The sequence below is a fragment of the Pieris rapae genome, chromosome 3 (assembly GCF_905147795.1).
Source record: "Pieris rapae chromosome 3, ilPieRapa1.1, whole genome shotgun sequence".
Taxonomy (NCBI): Eukaryota; Metazoa; Arthropoda; class Insecta; order Lepidoptera; family Pieridae; genus Pieris; species Pieris rapae.
In genome coordinates, this window is record NC_059511.1 from 8,226,142 (window position 1) to 8,247,402 (window position 21,261).

Genomic DNA, 21,261 nt, shown 5'->3' on the forward strand with positions numbered 1-21,261 from the left:
TTGAAATTATTGAGTTAATCTTATTGAGAGGTTAATACGCAAATCCGAGCCAAGTTTCAATTTGTTAATATTTATATTTCCTTCTTTTTATCAATATTCAAAATTTTACCTAGATTTTGTAACTCATATTTATTATTATTATGTCCTAACGCACTTTGTTATATGGCTATATCTAAATGTACTTTATATATGGGTCTGACAGATTAATGATAATGGCACAGTTGACATTCATAATATTAGGCTTCTCTCACTCGCTCTCTTCCTTTTCATCCACAAATTAACGGCGCACATCTTCATGACGTTCCATAAAAAAAATACCCTCATGCGCCTAAAGAAGTTTCATTTCAAAAATATGCAAAGACTAACCCATTGTTTATATAGTATTAATATTAGAACTAACTCGTTCATAAATATTTTTAAACAAAATAAATTTATGATCAAGGTCTAATTAAGAGACACAAAACAAGCTTTGTTTGTTTTGTTTTAATAAACATAAATGTTAGTAATAAAACCTAAATATTTTAAATTAGCTATTGGCAGATAGCGTCACTAGAATTATTACAATGTAAGGGAAGAGTCGAGACTTGCACTAAGCACGACTCCGATATATCAAATCTAATAATATGTTTCTACCATACGGGATAAAGAGAAAGATATGCAAAGCTATAGACCTTACATTCCATTACTTAAGTCCAATGTAAAAAAATGTACATACCCAGTTTGTCCTCTAATAATTGATTTAGGTAACTAAAGTTTGAAGAATTCGCATTCTTGTATTTATTAATTTTTACGATGATGTCAGAACTTTAAGAAACGCGTTAGTTGTAGACAGACAATTAACATGTCAAACAATATGTTTTCGTGGAAGGGCCAGAACATCTCTGAAAAAACAAACAATAATTTCGTCAAGACCCGTTTTCCTCTATAACACTGAATTCTGGAATACGAATATCTGGAAGGAGGAAAGTAAATGTAGTGCAGGAGGCCAACGCTCATTGATAGGATTCCATGGAACAGCTGGAAAATCAATCGTGGACACGTCATACCTTTACTATAAGTTTTAGGTAAAAAATGCGATACTTCAATGGAAATGTAACATCTAGAGAACCAGAAGAGTCTAGAGAAATTTATTGTGACAGATAGAGAAGAGAGTACTAAACGTCTAGGCCGATCCCCTACTCTCTGGACCTGACTGACTCTGGCGATGAGGATTGCGGAAGACATGGAAGTAGAGGAAATAGTGCGGCGTCATTATCATGATCCCTACAAATTAAAAAAGTAACTGAAGCAGAAGATATTATACAATATTTCTTCTGTTTCTACTTATTAGCTAATTTTGAATACTTTCTTCGACGAATATAAGAACTAAAATAATATGATTTAATAATGTAAAACTAGTGAAACAATATTAAAGGAAAATTAGGATTTTATACAATAATTTATGGCTAGGAATAATTAGCATTTGGCACACCTATCGTTAAAGTATTTAGTATAGAAATCAAGGCATTCAATTTAATTCAAATTTGCATCATAATCCAAACGACATGAGGATAGATTTACAAATTTATTAAAATATATTTTGCACGATGACCTTTTTAGTATTTAAGATTCAAACTTTTTAAACCAGTTTTTAATTTGCTGGGATGGATCATTCATTTATAAAATATAAATATACGTTTTAAATCACGTAATCGTATCTTGCTTAGTTAACCTTTTTGTGAATACCTTGGGTGCTTATGACGTCGGTTACATTGTAAGTTTCCGAACACTTAACACATGTAAATGTTATTTGCGGTACTTATTCGCCAAATCTTTTAAATTATTCATAGCAGTAAAATAACTTAGATCTTATCGTGTCCGCAGTATCATAGAATATTTATTTACGTATGAATGGGAAAGTTAAATTTCCATTGAATTTTAGTAATAGCGACAGACCAGTAGACAGTGACAAATTAATAGTATTTTGAATTCATGTTAATTAATTTTATATACTTTCTAAACCTAATTTTGTAATCGGCATTTTATGGGTATCATTAATTACACTTTAACCATAAACTGTTTTATTTATATTATTGTTGGTTCTATGTTATCTATTATATAAATTATATTGTATTGGTGATTGTATAAGCTTGGGTATTTACATTTTTGTATAGTATTGAGCTCGTGCCTGTGCTTGCCAATCTGGCAAAAAATACGGATTGCGAATTATGACATCCAAATAATAAAGATGAATTAATAACTTGAAATCATAACTTAACTTTGCAAACACAATTATTATAATCTAAAACCTAAAACTGCATGTATAATGCTCGGATTCCAACCTTGTTTGAGGCCAACTGAAGATTGTACCAAGAATACCTGCTAAGTAATCTCAAGGTTAGATTTATCAATGTAATAGGACTAAACCCTGACAAAACATAAAATGGAAGGACGTTTTTAATAGCTTTTTGTTTTTTTTTATTGCTGACCAAACTGTATACAAAATGTTGCAAGCTATTCGGACAATTTTAGAAATTTAATTTAGTTATTTGTAAAGCTGCTAATAGTTGTGTAGTTAATTTAATTCTCTATTCATATTGTTAATGGTATTCCTTTATATATTTCAATTTTTTTACTAAGTAGAAATTTACAAACTCAATAGAATTTTTTATTCAATCATATTTACCCTATTAGTTATATAAAGGTGTGACTTAATAAATTTGTGAAACGGCTGTGTACAGTTCCTTGATCAGCGGGGATGTTCTAAGTAATTGACATATTTATACCAACACGCTTTACACAAAAGCAATAAAATGATTTCATGATAAATAAATGCCACGTAATATAATTGTTGAAGAAACTGCCTGCGTCTTATGCTTATAAAGCTAAGCAATTCTGAGTGAGAATAATACAGCCTTCGCTGTTTTTTTACATTTCTTTCTCTCTGTATAAATACTCGTTTTGAATTTCGAATACTTTGTTTTCGTTGATTCTCAGAACCCAGGTATTATCTTTAAACATCTGTCTTTACAATGTTAAAAGTAAGTCATTTCGTTATTAAGAAACAATAATATAAATACTTCCTTGAAAAAGACGTTTCTGCTTAAGTGTCAACATTGACATTGCGAAATCAATGCCAACTGATATTGTTACATGTATTTTTCTATCGTAATACAATATCCTTGGTGAGTCTGAAATATCTACTTAAAAATGTGTCAACGTTCATAGGGGCGCAATGTTTATAGCAAATGAAACTTTAGAGCATTAACGAAAATTTGCTTAGCCTTCAATTGATTAATAGCGATTGTCTTTTGTTTATAATTAAGTTGATTTATAATAGTTCATACCTATGACACTCGCAAGTTAGTCGATTCTTAAAAATCGGCTCAGTAGATCCAGAGATGACCCACTACAATCTTACTGTAAGTAAATTAGGATTTTTTATCACTTTATGATATAAGGATTCAATGCAGTGTTGAGTGAGGTATCATATATATGAGTCTGTTTCTGATATGCATGTAACCCGGTAAACCGGAACCATTACCTTTACGGCCTTTTTTACGAATTTAGTTTTCGTCTTTCTACATAAGCAACTATTAAGGCATCTTGACTAAGCCCCCAGGACCTTCGAGGTTTACGCCATTTATGTCAACCGAGACACGGAATAACAACTTTAATGTGTAATAATGATTCGGCTCGAAATCTTACTATGTATTGTTAATCCACATCCATTCGAAAAAATGTTGCCAATTACACCATACACTTATACAACAAAGATTAAATACTTACAAATACAATATACTACTCATTTTCTTATTGAAGTGTGTGTGAAAATGCGTAATGTTTGGGGTTGTGTAAGTGAGTTCTTTATAAATGATTATCGCCTATTCTATTTGTTTATTTTCTTTTAAAATTATTTAATTTATTTTATACTATTATCATTTAAGGGGCACCAAAAGAGTCCATTGGTTATTGTAATTGCCTTCTTCAGTTTCAAAGTTGGGTTATCTTATAACTAAGACTCCTGATGTGGAATAAATTATGGGTCACTACAGTCCTTCTACAGTAGTCTCTTCATTTTCTCTTAAGTCGAAAGGTCTTCATTTGTTTTTGTTTGTGACACCTGTTTACTGTTCCTTACGATACTTTCCTATAAAGAAGTAGGATCTGAGGGCTCTAAATGACCAATTTAACCACTAGGTTTACGATGTTAATAGATTTAAAGGCTATATTTAAACTTCATAAGTGACTCTTGTCAAACTTATGAAAGGATCTTAGATTCGCGTAATAAGTCAACGGCTTTGTTAACAAATAGGTACACGGTCTTATAATTAGTGCGTTTAATAATAATTACTTTTTAATTGTAAAATTATCTCGTCTCAATGTGATTCAACCTTGTTCTGTTATAGCTCAATAATAAGATACTTTATCCGTTCGCCCTTGTCAAACAAAAATTGTACTCTAGTTTACATAGGACTCACAAATAGGAACAACAAACGGAACATAGGGGGCGTTGCATTAACTTAAGTATCTTGATAAAAGGAACGCCGATATGGATGTCTTGTTCGACAGAAATTAATATAAACATATTAATTTCTCTCTTTTTCAGTCGGTAGCTCATATCCGAGCAATTTGTTTCTATCGGTTTTTCACTAGCTTATAACAGCGTATAGTTTTAAGGACGCTGGGCATTTTCTTCATCGGTCCATCTGGTTTGTGAACAGCCACGTGATCTTATATCTTCTTTGTTACCAACCACGATCTAAGTTCCAAGTTCTCATCGCTTCTGCGCATTGGTTGACCGCATTATGAGATAATTCGTTATCGGCATATGGTAGACAGGTGAGACCTTATGGGGTTTTGGGTCAGGATATATGTATTCCGCATACCGCAAAGGGCGATTGTGCCGCCTTGGAGTTTTAGTGGGTACGGTGGGTAACCCTCCCGCACCAAGCCGTCGCGCCGCGGTAGGATATGCGCAATGCAAGTAAAAAAAAGAAAAAAGTTAAAGATCGATGTATTGGTTTTGTGTATTTATTACCATAGCATGAGGACGCTACACTCGATAACAATCTGAGAGTAGCAGTTTCAAGCACGGACAGTGACGGCACGTGGGAAATCCCCAAGAGAATCTGCTAGGCTCTCATGCGCCATAAAGAAGAGGCGGAGAGGACCAGGAAGGTCGAACCCGCAGCCCATTCGCATCCCCGTTGGATACCACAACGTCGGCCCCCCCTTGCAATGCCTTGTATCCCAGCCCTAAACGATTCAGCGAGCTAACAGGGGCTCATACGGCCAAAAGAATCATTGTACACGACCGGCTTCACAAATCAGGGCGAGTACAATGATTCTTAATTCATTGAGCGATTCCAGCAATTCGCGATGTGTCCAATTCTTTTTTGACCTCTTTATAGTACATTAACATTATCATATGACTTGTGGAGGACATGTGCCATGTATTAGTGATCTTTAGGCCTTTGTAATTTATCAGATAAGGTATAAGACGGTTTTTGTTGATCTGGGGTCATCCAGTTGATCGGTAAATCTTAAGCATTGACCTAAAAATATTGTTGTTAAGATGTCTTGTACTGTGAGTTTTTCAATTTGTAATTATAATTAATAAACGCTATGTTCGTCTTGTATCGTTCTGTTAATTAACAAATATAATTTTTGAAGCAGTAGAGAACAATTTGTATGACTCTATCTTTTGCTATCGTGAAATTGTTAAATGAATAAATGAAAGGGAGGATGTTTACACTAAAATTTATTCCAAACTTCAATTTAAATATGCAAATTATAATTTTTTCTGTTTTTTTATTTTGTCTAAGTAAGTTTGACGTTGAACGTTTGCTTAGGCACACGATATATTGGGACTGTTTTGTAATTACTTTTTTTATAGTTGTTATCAGACTTATGGCAATTGTAAAGATAATCTTGTACTACAGTGCTAAAGTTGATAGGTGTTGGCCTAGTGGCTTCAGCGTGCGACTCTTATCCCTGAGGTCGTAGCCCTGATCCCCTGTTGTGCACCAATGGACTTTCTTTGTATGTGCGCAATAAACATTCGCTCGACCGGTGAAGGAAAACAATGTGAGGAAACCGGCTTGCCCTAGACCCAAAAAGTCGACGGCTTGCGTCAGGCACAGGAGGCTGATCACCTACTTGCCTATTAGATTCAGAAATCTGAGGCTCAGACCTAAAAAACTTGAAGCGCCTCTGATGTTTTTAAACTGCCAAAGTACTTACCTTTTGTATATATAGATATATTTTAATATATCTATATATACAAATTATACTATAATTATACTATATTATTACCTTTTGTATATATATATTAAAATATATCTATATATACAAAAGGTAATAATAGAGATATATGTATTTTAAAACTTCCAAGTGCTGAGACCTTATACAGGATCCCGACCTCAGCCACTTGTGCCTTCTTGTCGGCCAGACATTGTAACTTAATTACTCCACGACACCATAATTCCGTGTTAGATTGCTCGTTTTATTAAACTCAACAAATCTATACACAGGCACAAATATTTTCTAGGAATCACAAGACATTACTTAGAATATTCGATCGTCAAATTATTATTGAACGAGACAAGATGATGTTCGAATGTTTTTGTACTTAGGGATCAGTACAGAACTTGTATTATATTTTTAGAACATTTTTTAAATGATGTTTGTGGTTTAGTTTTGTTAAAACACAACCGGTTTCCAGACTCGTAAGAGCTGTATATTGTGAATAGAATATAAACGATTATAATTGATAGACATTATACAATATTATGAAAACATCTATTATCTCTTTTAAATACTAAATTAAGATATAATTATAATTACTATATTGATATATGAAACACACAATACATTACTATATTATTCAACAGTAGTTTAACCATGGGTATACGTCGCGTCACACTTAATCTACCTGGTTTAATGATATTTTTTTTCATTTATCATCATTGTATATGAAATTTTCATTCTCTGTACAACGTCAAGGATGAGAAAGGCGCTAAACGGATTCGAACTTCGATAATATTACCATACAAAGATATGTACGTAAATTTCATAGCATTTATTTCAGGCCAATATAACTGTATAAAAAGATACAGTGCCATAATGCCAAAGTTTTGTAGATTTGACCTTTAAGACTTTTTATTGCTAATATTAAGCGCCAACGAAAACCTCTTTGTATACTGAAATGACAAAAAACCAAATAAACAACATTGATTAACGATTAAGACAGACATATTATTAGACCCTTCCAAGATGATACATTATTAAATTTTTACTTTTATTTTTTTTATTGTATTTTGTATGTAAGAAAACATTATTGATATGCATTTAATTTGACCAACAATACATGTTTAGAGTATATTAGGCGGCTGTAACACCATATTATTGTTGAAACAATTGTTCAAATTGTATAACTTTTCTTTTATAATAATATTTTGAGGTGGGCCACTGTACGGCTTTGTGCAAATACAGAATTGTTTCGCCAGTCCACCGGTCCACATAGGCAGGTCCACCAATTTATGGCTTACTGACATTTCAGCTGAGCACTTGAATAATCAATCCGCTTTGGAATACATCTAGAACAAGAAATTAATGTACATAACAGATTTATGCAGTGAAAATGCGTCATGGTAACTGTAAAAATTCATGTCGCATGCAAATAAAGGGCATACAATTTCAGTATGATACAATTGATCGCAAATTTGTTTGTAAAAGCTTTCTGGCGCCACGGAAACGAACATCCTTTCACCCAGCATTTTAAGTAGGCACTCTTGACCAGCGAATCCTAATTAACATTCCCCTACTAAACGACTCGATCCCATTATTCTAACTAAATCATAATTAAACCTAATATTTTTCTATACTATGTGTCAAGGAACCAATTTCGAAGTTCAAATATATCAACCAAACAAACAAGGCGTTCCATTTAAATGACTTACGGTCTAATACCTATATCGAGAAAAAATTGCTAGACGCCGTACGCGCGTAGCATTCGTACGAGCGCCACGAACGCGTACGCTAAAAGATCCTGTGCTCTCTGTTGTTATTTTGAATTAGTTCTTTGACAGCATCCGTGTGTGCAGGTCTCACGATTATTTTTATTAAATTTTTGCACGTCGCTTAATATTTTTGCGTAGTCGCCTCGTACATTATGACTGCGACCGGAGTAGAAAGTGTGGACAAGGGAGATGTTTATAAACAATTGGACCAATTTGGCAAGTTTCAAGTGATTCAATATATTTTAATATGTGTACCCTTAATGATGGTATCTATGATCCACGTGAATTATATTTTCGTGGCTGAAGATGTTGAACACAGGCAAGTAATTTTTATTTTATTATTTTTATCTAAATATTTTGTGAATATTTTTTTTCAATTTATCTATTCCTGGTGAAAATGGAATTTAATATTAATATTGTTTTCAATAACAATAATTTTATGATTTTAATTATTTCTAAAATATGTCATTATGTGAAAAAAGGTTTAATAAGTTAGGAAATAACATTAATTATTTTTCTGATATTGGTACATCCACAAAATATATTGTTTATATAATAATTACTACGTTTAAAAAGAAAAATAAATCTCTTTAAACACAAACTAATTGATACAAACTACTTTGTGCGCTTAAGTAAATAACAATTAAGTTTATTGTTAATAGTACACTTAATTAATTGAAAATCTCGTTCTGCTACTGTTGCTGATGATGAAATTGCGTAGCATTGGCTACGAATTTTCCTCACTTTTTGCTACGAGTTTTGTTATAATAGGTCGATGGCGCCAGCATCACGATGCATTAGGGTTGTGCAACTTTTGACTGTGTTATAACTAATATTAATGTATGAGCGATATAAGCAGTTTTAATTATTAAAAGGTTTTGAAATATTCAAATGTTTTTGATTTGATTTTATGTACTAACTGTAATTTAAAAAATGCACCTGTGTAAATAATCTAATCATACGTCATTTAACTCATTAGAATTAAATCTATTTTATTGACACCGTATTGTGTTTGAAAATAACAAGCAGTAAAATACTTGCTTAATTTTTATTTGTTAATAAAATTTAATTATTGAGAGAAAAACAGTTCGAAAATATCCAAAAATTAACTTCTCATGAACTGTAAACAAAAATATTTACATATTATAATAACCCGTGGTACTATTACGTATTTGGTCATGACTCCTAATTTTGTATCTGTTAGGTTGTCATTTGTTTTTTTTTAGACAAGTGACTGTGAATTCCATCACCGTCAGAAAGTTCATTTGTTCACAGCCGAGATTTCGGACCTACAACCTCAACGATAAGAATCGCTCACTAACGCTAGCACTGCCTTTATATTTATACATATTATATAAAAAAAACATATATAAGTAAATAATGTGAAAAGGTTTGTTTGTTTTTGTTTGTGGTCTGTAATCTCTGGACTTAAAAACTTACATACATGACATAATTCTTTTTCATTTCCACTCGACAAAAATCACCCGAGAGAAAGTCAAATCAGAGTCTACCTTTTTTTAGATACAATGCAAATACCTTAAAACCTCTTTAATATGGAATCGCGGACAGCTGGTCCGAAGATAAAAACAAAAAAAACACATGCCGATACATAAAGAACACACAAGTCTATTAAAATCAGGATCTGCCGTGCACAAGTATTATGTATCTAAAGTTCTGTGAACCCAACAGGTCTGATCTTTCCTTAACTGTCAAGACACCATATTATTATTATTTATATCTGATCCACGACAGCTTTTACTTTCAGTACAATATTATTTTAAATTTATCGATGTTTTCGGCTCTCGATGAAGAAAGTATGTTATGTAATGAGAAAGTCGACGTAAATGGTCGGCTAAATAACTGTAGTCAAGAAAAACATTATTCAAAAATTAACTTAGTTTAGAACTTGACAAATAAATACTAAATATTATCAAAAATGAAATTATTTTAATTAATAAATAAAAAAAATATTTCTCATTATAGTTTCTTCATTTTTATTTCCAAACTGGAACTGGAAAAACTAACGGTTAGATACAAAAACACCAAATTTAATGGGCCATTAACTCATTTTATTATATTAAAATAATATCTTTCAACACATAAATAAAACGGTATTTACATTACACAAATGCATAAAGTACTAAGAAAAAAACAAGTTTCATATTTCGCAAGAAATCGCATTCACGACAAATATGCCCACAGCGATAAAAGATTCATAACATTTTATTACCGGTGTATTTTATACCCGTTCAATACAAATAATTAAAGTCTTTAATGTTTCTGTGAAAGAGGTTATGCCTTTTACTAAACTGGTCAGGTTTAGGGGCGTATAACTAATGAAATGGCGCTTAATGATTATTCTAAAACTGCACTTATGCCGTTGGTCAACAGGCGCCAGGCCTGACGCGTCTAGAAATAGACAATTAAGTATATCTATTTAGAGAGAGTAGTAGAGGACCAGTCTGGCCACTGGTTACTACGTGCGCAACGTTCATTACAATTCTATACTCGTTAAGTGACATACCAAGTTGCAGAAGATCTCAATTGAATCTCATTAAGGTTTTTATTAAACCTAATATTAAAAACTTATTTCATAATTAAAAGTTAGTAGACAAGTAGTTTTCTTTTATTTATTATTTACCACATCATACATAGTACTAAATCTACAGTATATGTTAAAAAACTATTTTATCTATAAGTATTAAGGTAAATATAAATTAACAAACATAAATACAATTAAAATATATACGCGTTAAAATATTAATACCAGAAATTGTTTAGTAAGCACAAAAAAATTTACATTAAAAAAATACCAGAAAAAACAGCGTATTAGGATTGTGATAGGCACTTAACAATGCTTTCTTTAAAACCGATCAGCCCACTGCCGAATATATTCAGCTCCGGATTAGTATTTAATTTGTTGAAATTGCGAAGAATACGAAAGAGAGGTGCCTGAACTGTTGGTTCGCACAAAATTTTGCTGATTTCAGACCTTGGGAATTTTATTATTATATATAATATTTAATAAAAAGTTTTCAATATAAAAGTAATGTATAAATTCATCAAGTCATTTAGTTTTTTAGGAATGTCTAGGTTTCTAAAAAAATATTTATTTATCAAATTTGTTTACCGGCTAGGTCAATTTTGTAGGCTACTTTCTAAAAATCTGTCATACAGTACAGACGTACAGACGTGAGGATTTTGTTTTATTTTAACTCACACCCATCACTAAAGCAATTTCTAACAAAGTTAAATTAAGAAAAATATCTTCTCTTTCTTGACACTTGAAATAATTATTCATGGGACTAAAGGATTCAAATTAAATGGATACTTGACAACAAATTGAGGTCAATGTGATGATGGATATGTGTGCAATTGTCATTCACTCATTACCATTCTGTTGTGTCCATAAAAAAGTGAAATAAAAATACATTTATCATTTTAACGTATGATTTATTTTTTTAATAGTACAGTTGGATTTAGTAAAAAAATATACAAATATTTTTCTAAAATACTGGTTGGTAAGCAACCGTTCTTTGCTGTGGTGAGCAATAATGTGTAAGTCGTCTTTATCCCACAGGATGAATAAGCGTTAATGCTTTGTCCAATTGGAGTCAATGACCTCCAGTTCTTGCACGTATCACAAGCTGGTATATCGTATTTTACAAGAAATATATGAACAAAGAATGCGAAAATATTAATTTCTGATTTAATGTACGCAAAATTTTCTAAAGCACAAAAACTAAGAATGTATATGCTTTTATTACTTGTGTGTTTTGCAATAAAAGTAAAATGAAATAATATATTATGGTAAACTAATATCATAAAAATTTAATAACATTGTTAGGAAAGCCGCATGTCTTAGTAGGTTTGTCAAACTAAGACCGAGAGTACCTTTGTTATAATATATGTATTCTAATATATTTTTCGTTTTAATACATATTAATTATTACAACGACTAGTAACCTAATTTTTTATCATCACGCATCGTTGGAATCGTGCTCCTATCACGTCTTCTTTGCATGAGTAGCTATCTCTTTTCACTGGATTCATTAAGGTTCAAGCCATTAGTTTTCTTATAGGTTTGTAAACTATAACAAACTAATGGCTTGAATTTCTCAAAAAATATTATTGGTTGCTATGGTAACGAGACGATTAACATACAGAGAACCTAGCAATGTAAATAATTTAACAAAAACACCTGATTAAATTTCATTTATGAAATAAAATCAACTCGAAGTTTACTAGAGTTTTGATGATAAAAAATAGATGCCAATTTTTGTTCAAATGCTTATGAATAATCATATCTAGTACTGCTTATTTATCAATCGCTATAGGAATAGCTTAGTATGATATTTTAAGTATTGCCAACTGCTAAGTCCCACATAATAAACTGGCAAGCTCACAATGCTACATGAAAACCTTGGCATTGGACTGTTAATAATAGATTTAAAATAAAGGATAGGGTTATCAGTCTAAGGTCGACGGACAGTATTACAATAATTTTCCTTTGTTACATAAAAAAATATTTACGGCTAGCATACGTGAAAATAACGCAAACGTAATAATTAAATTATTACCTAACCTTGTTTTTCGTTAATAGAACTTATCGCTTATAAATCTGCTTATAATAATAAATTTAAAGAAATACTTGTTATCTAATTCACTCAAAGGCATTAATATGTCGGAACTTCGTTTGTTTTTTTGTGTCGTCCTCGACCTCTACTATGCAAATTAGAGCTAATTGTGATTTATTTGCAGGTGTCGAGTTCCAGAATGCGAAGATGCTAATCCGTCAGTGGCCATACCAAAATGGTGGCCCCAAAATGTCGACGCCAAATGTTACCGACCAGTTCTGGACATGCAGCGATACACCAAATCCAATCAAACGTGTTCAAATAACACGTTCTTTGAAGTATTGGAAGAATGCCACGATTGGGTTTTTGATAATAATAATTCGGTTGTCGCTGCAGTAAGTTCTTTTACACTTTTACCAGACATCTAAAGCTATTAACGAATTATATTGAAAGTAATCGTTCCTATACCTTTTCGAAATCGCGCATACAATAGATTATAAGAACGACTAATGTTAGCACAAACATCTCATTTACAAAAATGTATTACCGAAATTACCTGTGGTGACGTAACATATACACCTTAAAACGTGAACTGGTTTTAAATAGAGGAAAAGGCATGCTTTAATTATACGAAAAAATAAAACCATTACTATAAGATCGGCAAATATTTGAATGTAATTAACAATTCTATAATGAGTTAATTCGAATGCAAAATGGTTCTAGTGAAAAACTATTATGGTGCCTTATAATGTTTTTAGCGTTATTGTGACATATTATTAATTATTTAAAACGCTATGAATTTATATTTGGATTTCTCTTTACTGGAATGTTTATTTGCTCGACCTCTAACTTTACTTACCATTAAACAAGTTTTTGAACTTATAAAAATCATTGTAATAAAGTGTTACGTTACAATATGAATATTTATAACTCTGAATTTGAATATTAATCCTACAATTGTTACATATCTTGGAAGTTGTTCAATTTTAAACTTATTGAAGCAACGAATATATTATAGAAGGTAATGAATTTAGCGCTTCTTCACAAGAACCTTTGTTCATAAAAGATCGTAAGTTTTTGTAAAATATATATATTATATAAAGAGAAGGTGACCTAGTGACATGAACGTGTGAGTCTCATCCCAGAGGTCGTAGGTACGACTGCCAACCAACCAATGGACTTTCTGTATTTTTCTTTCTCTATTTGCTCGTATGGTGAAGGAAATTCTGTCAGAAAGCCTTTATGGTATGCTTTAGATCGGAAAATGGACCGTGGCATGCACAGAAACTGACCATCTGCGTGTCTTTAAAACTAGTGAAAACGGAACAGATACATAAATCTAAATATAAAAATATATACATTTAATATTTCTTAATGTCGATATGCTTAATTTCTAGTAGGAAGACTGCAGCAGTAAAAGTCGTCGCGCTCTAACAAAAACAATATAAATCGCGGAGTTATATGTTTTATTTACCATAACATTTATAATAGAGTTTTCTCAATAGCAGGGATTACAGATAACGCTGTTTATATGTTTTATAATAATTTTAAATAACGGTACGTGCTTGGAATTTGAGATCCTGTGATTCCGGCTTCCTGACTGAGGCTTAGGCTGCCTAGAGTTTAGATAACACAGTTTATTGCACATAATATTGGCAGTGGAATTAAAATTAAACTATTTCAATATTTATTTTCTTGTCTTTAAACTAATGTTAGTATTAAGAATAATAATAGTACTGATATTCTATTTGTGGTATGAAGATAGTGTAAAGTTATTATTTAAATGAAATTATGTCAGGTGTAGGTGTGATTTTGCATCAATTTTAAAATAATAATTTAAAAAATCAATGATGCTTCAAGCTTTTATGTCTAGGCCTCAGATTTTGGTACGCATTTAGCCTTCAGTGCACTTTGGGTCTAAGGCATTCCGATTTACTTACGGCGTTTTCCGTTACTGTGCTATCGTACGAAAGTCTTATGATGCACACCGAACCTACGACCTCAGTAATAAGAGCTGCACGCTTTAACCACTAGGCCAACACTGAGTCTTTAAATTTTAATTGAAATGCTTAATAATCGTACACCTATTCATTTTTTTTATCGGATCTAAGGCGTGTGACTGACGTGTAACTGAGAAATAGAGGTTAGCTACTAAGAATCTTGGTATCGATTAAGGAATTCCAGCACAACAAGCTACTAAGAACAAGCGAGGCACCTGTTTGTAACAATGTATTTGGATATTTTCCTTTGCCTATGCCAAGGTCCTATGACATGATTATTCAATTAACTGAGAAACGGTTGTTAATCTAGAGTGCAACGAGAAATGTCTGATAAATCAATGAATTTACACATTCTTTTTAAAATACCATTAGTCAATGACCTGTTGCTGTATTCAGTATAGCAATTGTACTAACATAATATACATATACTATATGCATTAATTTGATCACCATCTTCACGTAAATCGTACATGTGTGACGTGAATATGCTTATAAAATATTTATTTATTTTAACGTACCTGTCAACGCGAACTTCGTTTTGCTCTTATATGATATTTTACTTGACCTACGAAAAAAACTTTTTTAGGTTTGCACAAGTAATTTTTTAAAATTTTCTTTCCATAAAAACATTCCTCACACTATGTCGTTTGTACGTGCTTACATTTGATCTCTTTAAGATAAAGTTATCTAACTCAGAACAGTTCTTATATATACATATAATATAACACTTGAAGAATGAACTAACTAAACACTCAAAACCTCTATTCAATTAACTGTAACTTATGTATGCTATTTTTTAGTAGATATATTATAACTATGCTGAGCATAGAAGTTTACCAAAAAGTTAATTGAACAAATTTTAAATGGTTGAAAGTGGACGATGAGTTGAGTATCAGATATATATCAATAATTTATAATAGAAATTAACTATTTGCGTTTGTAAACTTGCTAAAACTAACGCAGTAAACTAATAAATTTTATGCTCTTGTTTCGAATCGTAAATTTTTAGGACCATGTATATATTTTTTATACTTTCCAGTTGAACATCGGCTGTGAATCATGGAAATCGACTCTAGTAGGCTGCATCCATAACGCCGGAATGATTGTTTCTATGTTGATAACTGGACTGATAGCTGACAAGTAAGTTGGAAATATTAAAATATGTCAGTATATATAATTAGTAAGAGCAGTGTTGCGACTCTCATGCTTTCGGTGAAATTTCTATCTGCGCATTTAACACTCCCGCGTACGGCGAAGAAATCCGGCAGAAGACTGTTCACCGACTTGCCTATTAAAAAAAATATCACCAAACAGATACATTAATCTCTGGCTAGATAGGATGACGTGCCTACTGGATATCTAGATGGTTAAATACAGCGCATACGCAGCGATTATTGAAAATGCAGAAGTAAGAAATGCATTAGTAAATTACCAGGAATATTTAGAGATCAATCTCCTTCATATTGCAATTGGGAGTTTACGAGTCATCTAATAAAGTATTCTGTCAAAAAAATTGAGTTTCTGCTCTACGGGAACATTATGTGAAAATATATTTCCTATGTACAAAGGTACATTAAAACGGATATAATCTGAACTGAACGTGTTAGTTTAAAAAAAGATGGCTAATAATTTTTTTATTAAACATAAGTAATAAAAAAATTATAAGCCATCCTTTATTGATAAGTATTATATAACTAAATTACTTATAAAGTCCAATTTTAGAATTTTTATTTGCATTATTATTTTATGTAATGTATAGTAAGTAATGACACTCTAAGAAATCCTTATCACCGGATTCGTGATACATAAAAACGAATGATAACTAATTTGTAGAATAAATTGGCGCGCAATTTAGGTCATTGATACATTTATTTATTAACTGATAATAATATTCATGAAAACGAATAAAGGGAGAAATGAGTTTCACAACCAAAATGTCGTAAGTTCGAACCACGGCTGCGGAAATGATTTTCCAACTTAGCAATTGGCGGCTTAAAATGTTAATATGGCGGCAAGTCTTAAAAAAAAATCATGGATGAAACAAATATGAAAAAAACAAAATGGTTTTAACTAGATTAATATTAGTATTTTTGTTAATTAATACCGACCCGCCCATGGACACTTGCAGCCGGCTAGTGTTTCGCCGGCCTTTTTTGGATCGTAGTATTTTTATTTAAAGACTGTAACTATAATTTATAATCATAAAGAGCAGTGTTGGCTTAAGCGTGCGATTCTCATACCTGAGGTCGTAGGTTCAATCCCCAGCTGTGTACCAATGGACTTTCTTTCTATGTGCGCATTTGACATTTGCTCGAACGATGAAGGAAAACATCGTGAGGAAACCGACATGTTTTAGACTCAAAAAGTTGACGATGTGTATAAGGCACTGGAGGCTGATCACCTACTTGCCTATTAAATTCAAAGATGATCATGAAACAGATTCAAAAATCTGATAGAGGTTGTAGCGCCACTGATTTATTAATTTTTATAATTTCTAATCTATGTTTTAATTTCAGAGTTGGAAGAAAACCGACTATAATCTTTTGCTCAATTGGTGGAATTGTAGGACTATCTAAGATATTTATTACCAACTATTACGCATACATAACGGTTGAATTTTTGGAATCAATTCTCGCTTCTGGGTTATATACAGTTGCTGTTGTTCTGTGTAAGTTGACTTAAGGCCTTAGTAATACGGGTTCAGATGGTATTTTTATTTAATTTAAAAGAATGTAGAATTTTAACATATATAAATAAATATATTGCTATAGTATTAAAAAACCTAAGCACTTTATTAAATAACAAGCAAACTTATAGATCTTCAAGTCCACGATATTTTTTTATTTAAATTATATTAATAAACACAACTTTTTTATGCTTATACATATAACACTTAGAGATACAAGGCCCATAAATACAAATAAAAAATCTTATTAAATACTGTTCAGTACAATTTGGGGGTTATCATTTTTTACGAGGATATTTTATATTACAGTAATAGAAGTTGGTGGAGAAAGCAAAAGAGTGTCAGCCGGTGTCATTTTCTCATACGCAGTTTACGTAGGAGAAGTTTGCTTTGCATTTATCGCAATGGGACTAAAATACTGGAAACTGCTTATTATTGTCGTCTATTCGCCATTAATCCTCTTCATTCTCTACGCATTTATACTTAGAGAGAGTACGAGATGGCAGATGTTAAGAGGAAAAATGGACGAAGCGAAAGAGACATTAAAAATAATAACACAGATGAACAAACTGGAAGTAACAGAGCATGAAATTAATGAGACGAGCAATGAAGACTTGCGGTTCCAATTCAACGTCGTGGTACAAAAGGAGAAAGAGAGAATGAAAGACATATTAGCATCCAGAGAAATAATGACGCGTTTATTGGTGACGTCATTCTGTTTCTTCGCTTCTAGTTTTATTTATTATGGAATGGCTGTCCACGCGGTTCTGTTACCGGGAAATAAATACACAAACTTTGTACTTTCTTCACTCTCCTCCTTCCCTGGTGATCTGATAGCACTGTATACATTTAAAAGATTCGGAAGGAAGGTATCTTTACAATGTGGATATGTAGCATCAGCTTTCTTCCTTTTAGCACAAACCTTTTCACCTGATTGTAAGTATTTTGTAACATTACTTTTAACATATACAGAACTGGCCAGACCATTGGCCAAAATCCCACCAGATGTTAAGTGAGGTGTGGCCTGCCCAGAAGTTCTATTTAACCACCGCTTAAATGATACCTTATTACACTGTCTAGGTATGATAGGAGGGGGCAAGTTCCACTCTTTTTCTGTTTTTACAAGATTTTGTTTGCTAGAGAAAAGACTCACTGGAGAAAAATAACTAATCTAATAGCTATAAAAATACAGTTTAATTGCTATTAAAATACGTACACACCTAATCTCATTGCTATAAAAATAAGTACACAACATAGTCACGAATAAAAGAAGTTATACAGCGTTCTAAAATGTTTTGTCTGGCATCGAGAAAATTCCCTTTCTCTCTAGTATCATTCAGTTCTTGTCACAAATCCAGAAAAGTCACTGGGCAATGTTCCTTGAACAAATCATAATACATATACAAAAGATCCTGAAAACAGGATTCCTAAAATATGTACCCGGTAACTAGCCTTCCTATATAACAAGTTTCATATCCTGAAGACGGATAACTTTAAGTAAATTCAAACTATCTAGTATAATATGATAGAGTCTCTCTTGAAACTATTTCAACTTTTAGATGTTTTCACGGTTCTGAGTTGTAGAAAAATTATTTAAAATTTTGAAACAAAATATTGGGCATTGAAGTTTAAGCAATGAATTAATATCCGTAATATATTTCACAATAAATCTCAAAATAATTTTTGTTTTGATATTATTACATATTTTTCGTTTTCAGCAATTATGTGGCTCAAGGTAGCGCTTTTCCTGTGTGGAAAAATGGGTGTAGTTATATGTTTCACCGGCATCTATACATATACCTTGGAACTTTTTCCTACAAGTGTGAGAGGGACTCTAATGGGCTGTGGAAACACTGCCGCTAGATTTGGAAGTATGCTGGCTCCTTTAACTCCACTTCTGGTAAGTGCAAAGGTTGAATTGATTTGTCACATCGTATTACGATGAAATAGAAATCAACCAGTTTCTAAGAAAATAAGCTATGGCTGGGAACGCCCCGTTGCATAAATATTGGAAAACACCAATATTATTGCCAAAACAATTCTACACGATTGCCTATGCTACAGGATAATGTAGCTATCTACTGATAGAAAAAAATCTGTTTAATAGGTCCGGAGACAATATTACAGTCGTGCGAACGGATGGCGTAGTTTTGCTCTTTCGCGAGTTCTGTAAACGTTTTTGACATTCATAAGCATGCCCTAAGACGCATCTAAATTGAATAAATGAATTTTGAATTTGCATTGTGCTCATACATATCATTTACAATTTTCGAAACAATTGATACATTCGAACTATGCATTAAATACACGATTGTGGCAAAATAAATTTATTAGTAAATACGAATTCACATATTATTATATTTGTCACGTTATGCTATCACTCAATATGTAGCAACAATTTAACTTAAGAAGGTTCTAGACGTAGTAAAACGCCTGACAAATGGTAAACATAAATGATTATTAAAGAAAACATTTTAAACAAATTACATACAATTTGTGAATATATTAACAATAGATTCGAATGTATTACAAGTTATTGTTGTATATTTTGTAAGAGTTTTCTTAGGACTAAATATCTTCTGTTAATATTAAGGCTTTTTTGTATTAAAGTCCTTTGTTTTATCTGTATAACCCATAAGAGCCGTGTGAGACTTTTCATAGTCATATTTATTTTCAACCCGGCTTTAATTATTTTCTTCATTCACAAACACATGAAACTAGAACTGTGTTACTTGAAACTTGTGTTAATTAAATTTTGACCGTGTGTTAATTTTCCAGGATAAAACCCAAAGCTGATTTACAGGGTATTTAACCTAAGCAACTAATTAACTTCGTGTTTTTTTTACAGGCGTCAGAATTTGCGGCGCTACCATCAATTCTCTTTGCGTCGGTGTCTATAGTTGCCGCATTCACGCTAACGTTTACCCCTGAGACCAAAACGTTACCCATGTTCGACACGATAGCCCAGATTGAAACTCAAAAAACGAAGATTATGACTCATTTATAGACAGTGTAAAAGTATAAACAGTTCAATAATTCAATGACAAATGTAATTACTTAAATAGTTAACAGTGAAATTAACTATTATTTCTCAACTTCATAGAAAATAGAGTAGATGTCGTGTACCTAATGCGCAAATCTTGTTATAGTCTTGTTTCTGAATACATATTACCCCTAGTACCTAAAACTTCTTTGTGCCAATAAAATACCTACTTAAAAAATATACTTGTATTAGACTAGAAACTTGTTGGGCCACTGTATTTAAAATGGTCACATGTATTAAAGAAGATAAAATTAATCTATTGAATAAGTAATTTAAGAACTATTTTAAGAATACAATTATTCTTATATATAAATGAAAACATTTAATTATATGTATTTATGCAGTGTAGATGCGACAGATTCCCAAAAAAAAGTATATAGTATAATCAATTCATTTATTTAAAGTGAGCGATGCGCGCAAAAAATGTAGATAAAAAAGGTGTTTAAAAATTGTTATTGTTCGAAATTTTAGTACATGTTAGGAAAACTTTAGGATTGTTTTTACAACGTTTTTGTTGGAGTTCTGCCGCATCTTCACCGTAAAGCTTTATTCTAATATAAAAAAAGAAATAATAGTGCCTAAAATAAAAACTAGCCAGTGCCTTTATAATTAATTGCATTGCAACCAAAGGGACCAATACTAACTAAATAAAGTATTAGGTACATCACTATTAATAGCTCTAAATATACAGGTATAAACATTATCTGCAATTGTAAATATTCGTAATAAATAAGGAATAAATTATATTTCATATTTTTCGGTTTTATTTTTTGGCCTTTCTTGTTGTAAAAACATAAAAATAGTAAAAAAAAATAATCTAAATAGTGAATTTATGTATATTGGATATTTGTATATCCTGTAGACAGAGTTTGGTGTTTGTTTTGTACTTATATATTATGTAGTTTTCAGTTTCATCTGATTACTAGTCAGGTATAGTTTTGCCTTTTGCCAA

General features: G+C 31.7%; 1 protein-coding gene across 2 annotated transcripts; it reads left to right on the forward strand.

Moving 5' to 3' along the window:
- Positions 1–3,310: 3,310 nt before the first annotated feature.
- On the forward strand, positions 3,311–21,062 carry LOC111003387 (organic cation transporter protein). 2 transcript variants are annotated; one of them, XM_022273850.2, is made up of 7 exons: positions 3,311–3,401; positions 12,765–12,975; positions 15,620–15,720; positions 17,097–17,248; positions 17,576–18,202; positions 18,985–19,166; positions 20,115–21,062. In XM_022273850.2, the coding sequence occupies exons 2-7, from the start codon at positions 12,865–12,867 to the stop codon at positions 20,271–20,273; spliced, it is 1,332 nt and encodes a 443-aa protein (XP_022129542.2). In that variant the 5' UTR covers positions 3,311–3,401; positions 12,765–12,864; the 3' UTR covers positions 20,274–21,062. The 2 variants fall into 2 exon arrangements, with proteins under 2 accessions (XP_022129542.2, XP_022129541.2); XM_022273849.2 differs by lacking the exon at positions 3,311–3,401 and adding an exon at positions 7,980–8,322.
- The last annotated feature ends 199 nt before the right edge of the window (positions 21,063–21,261 follow it).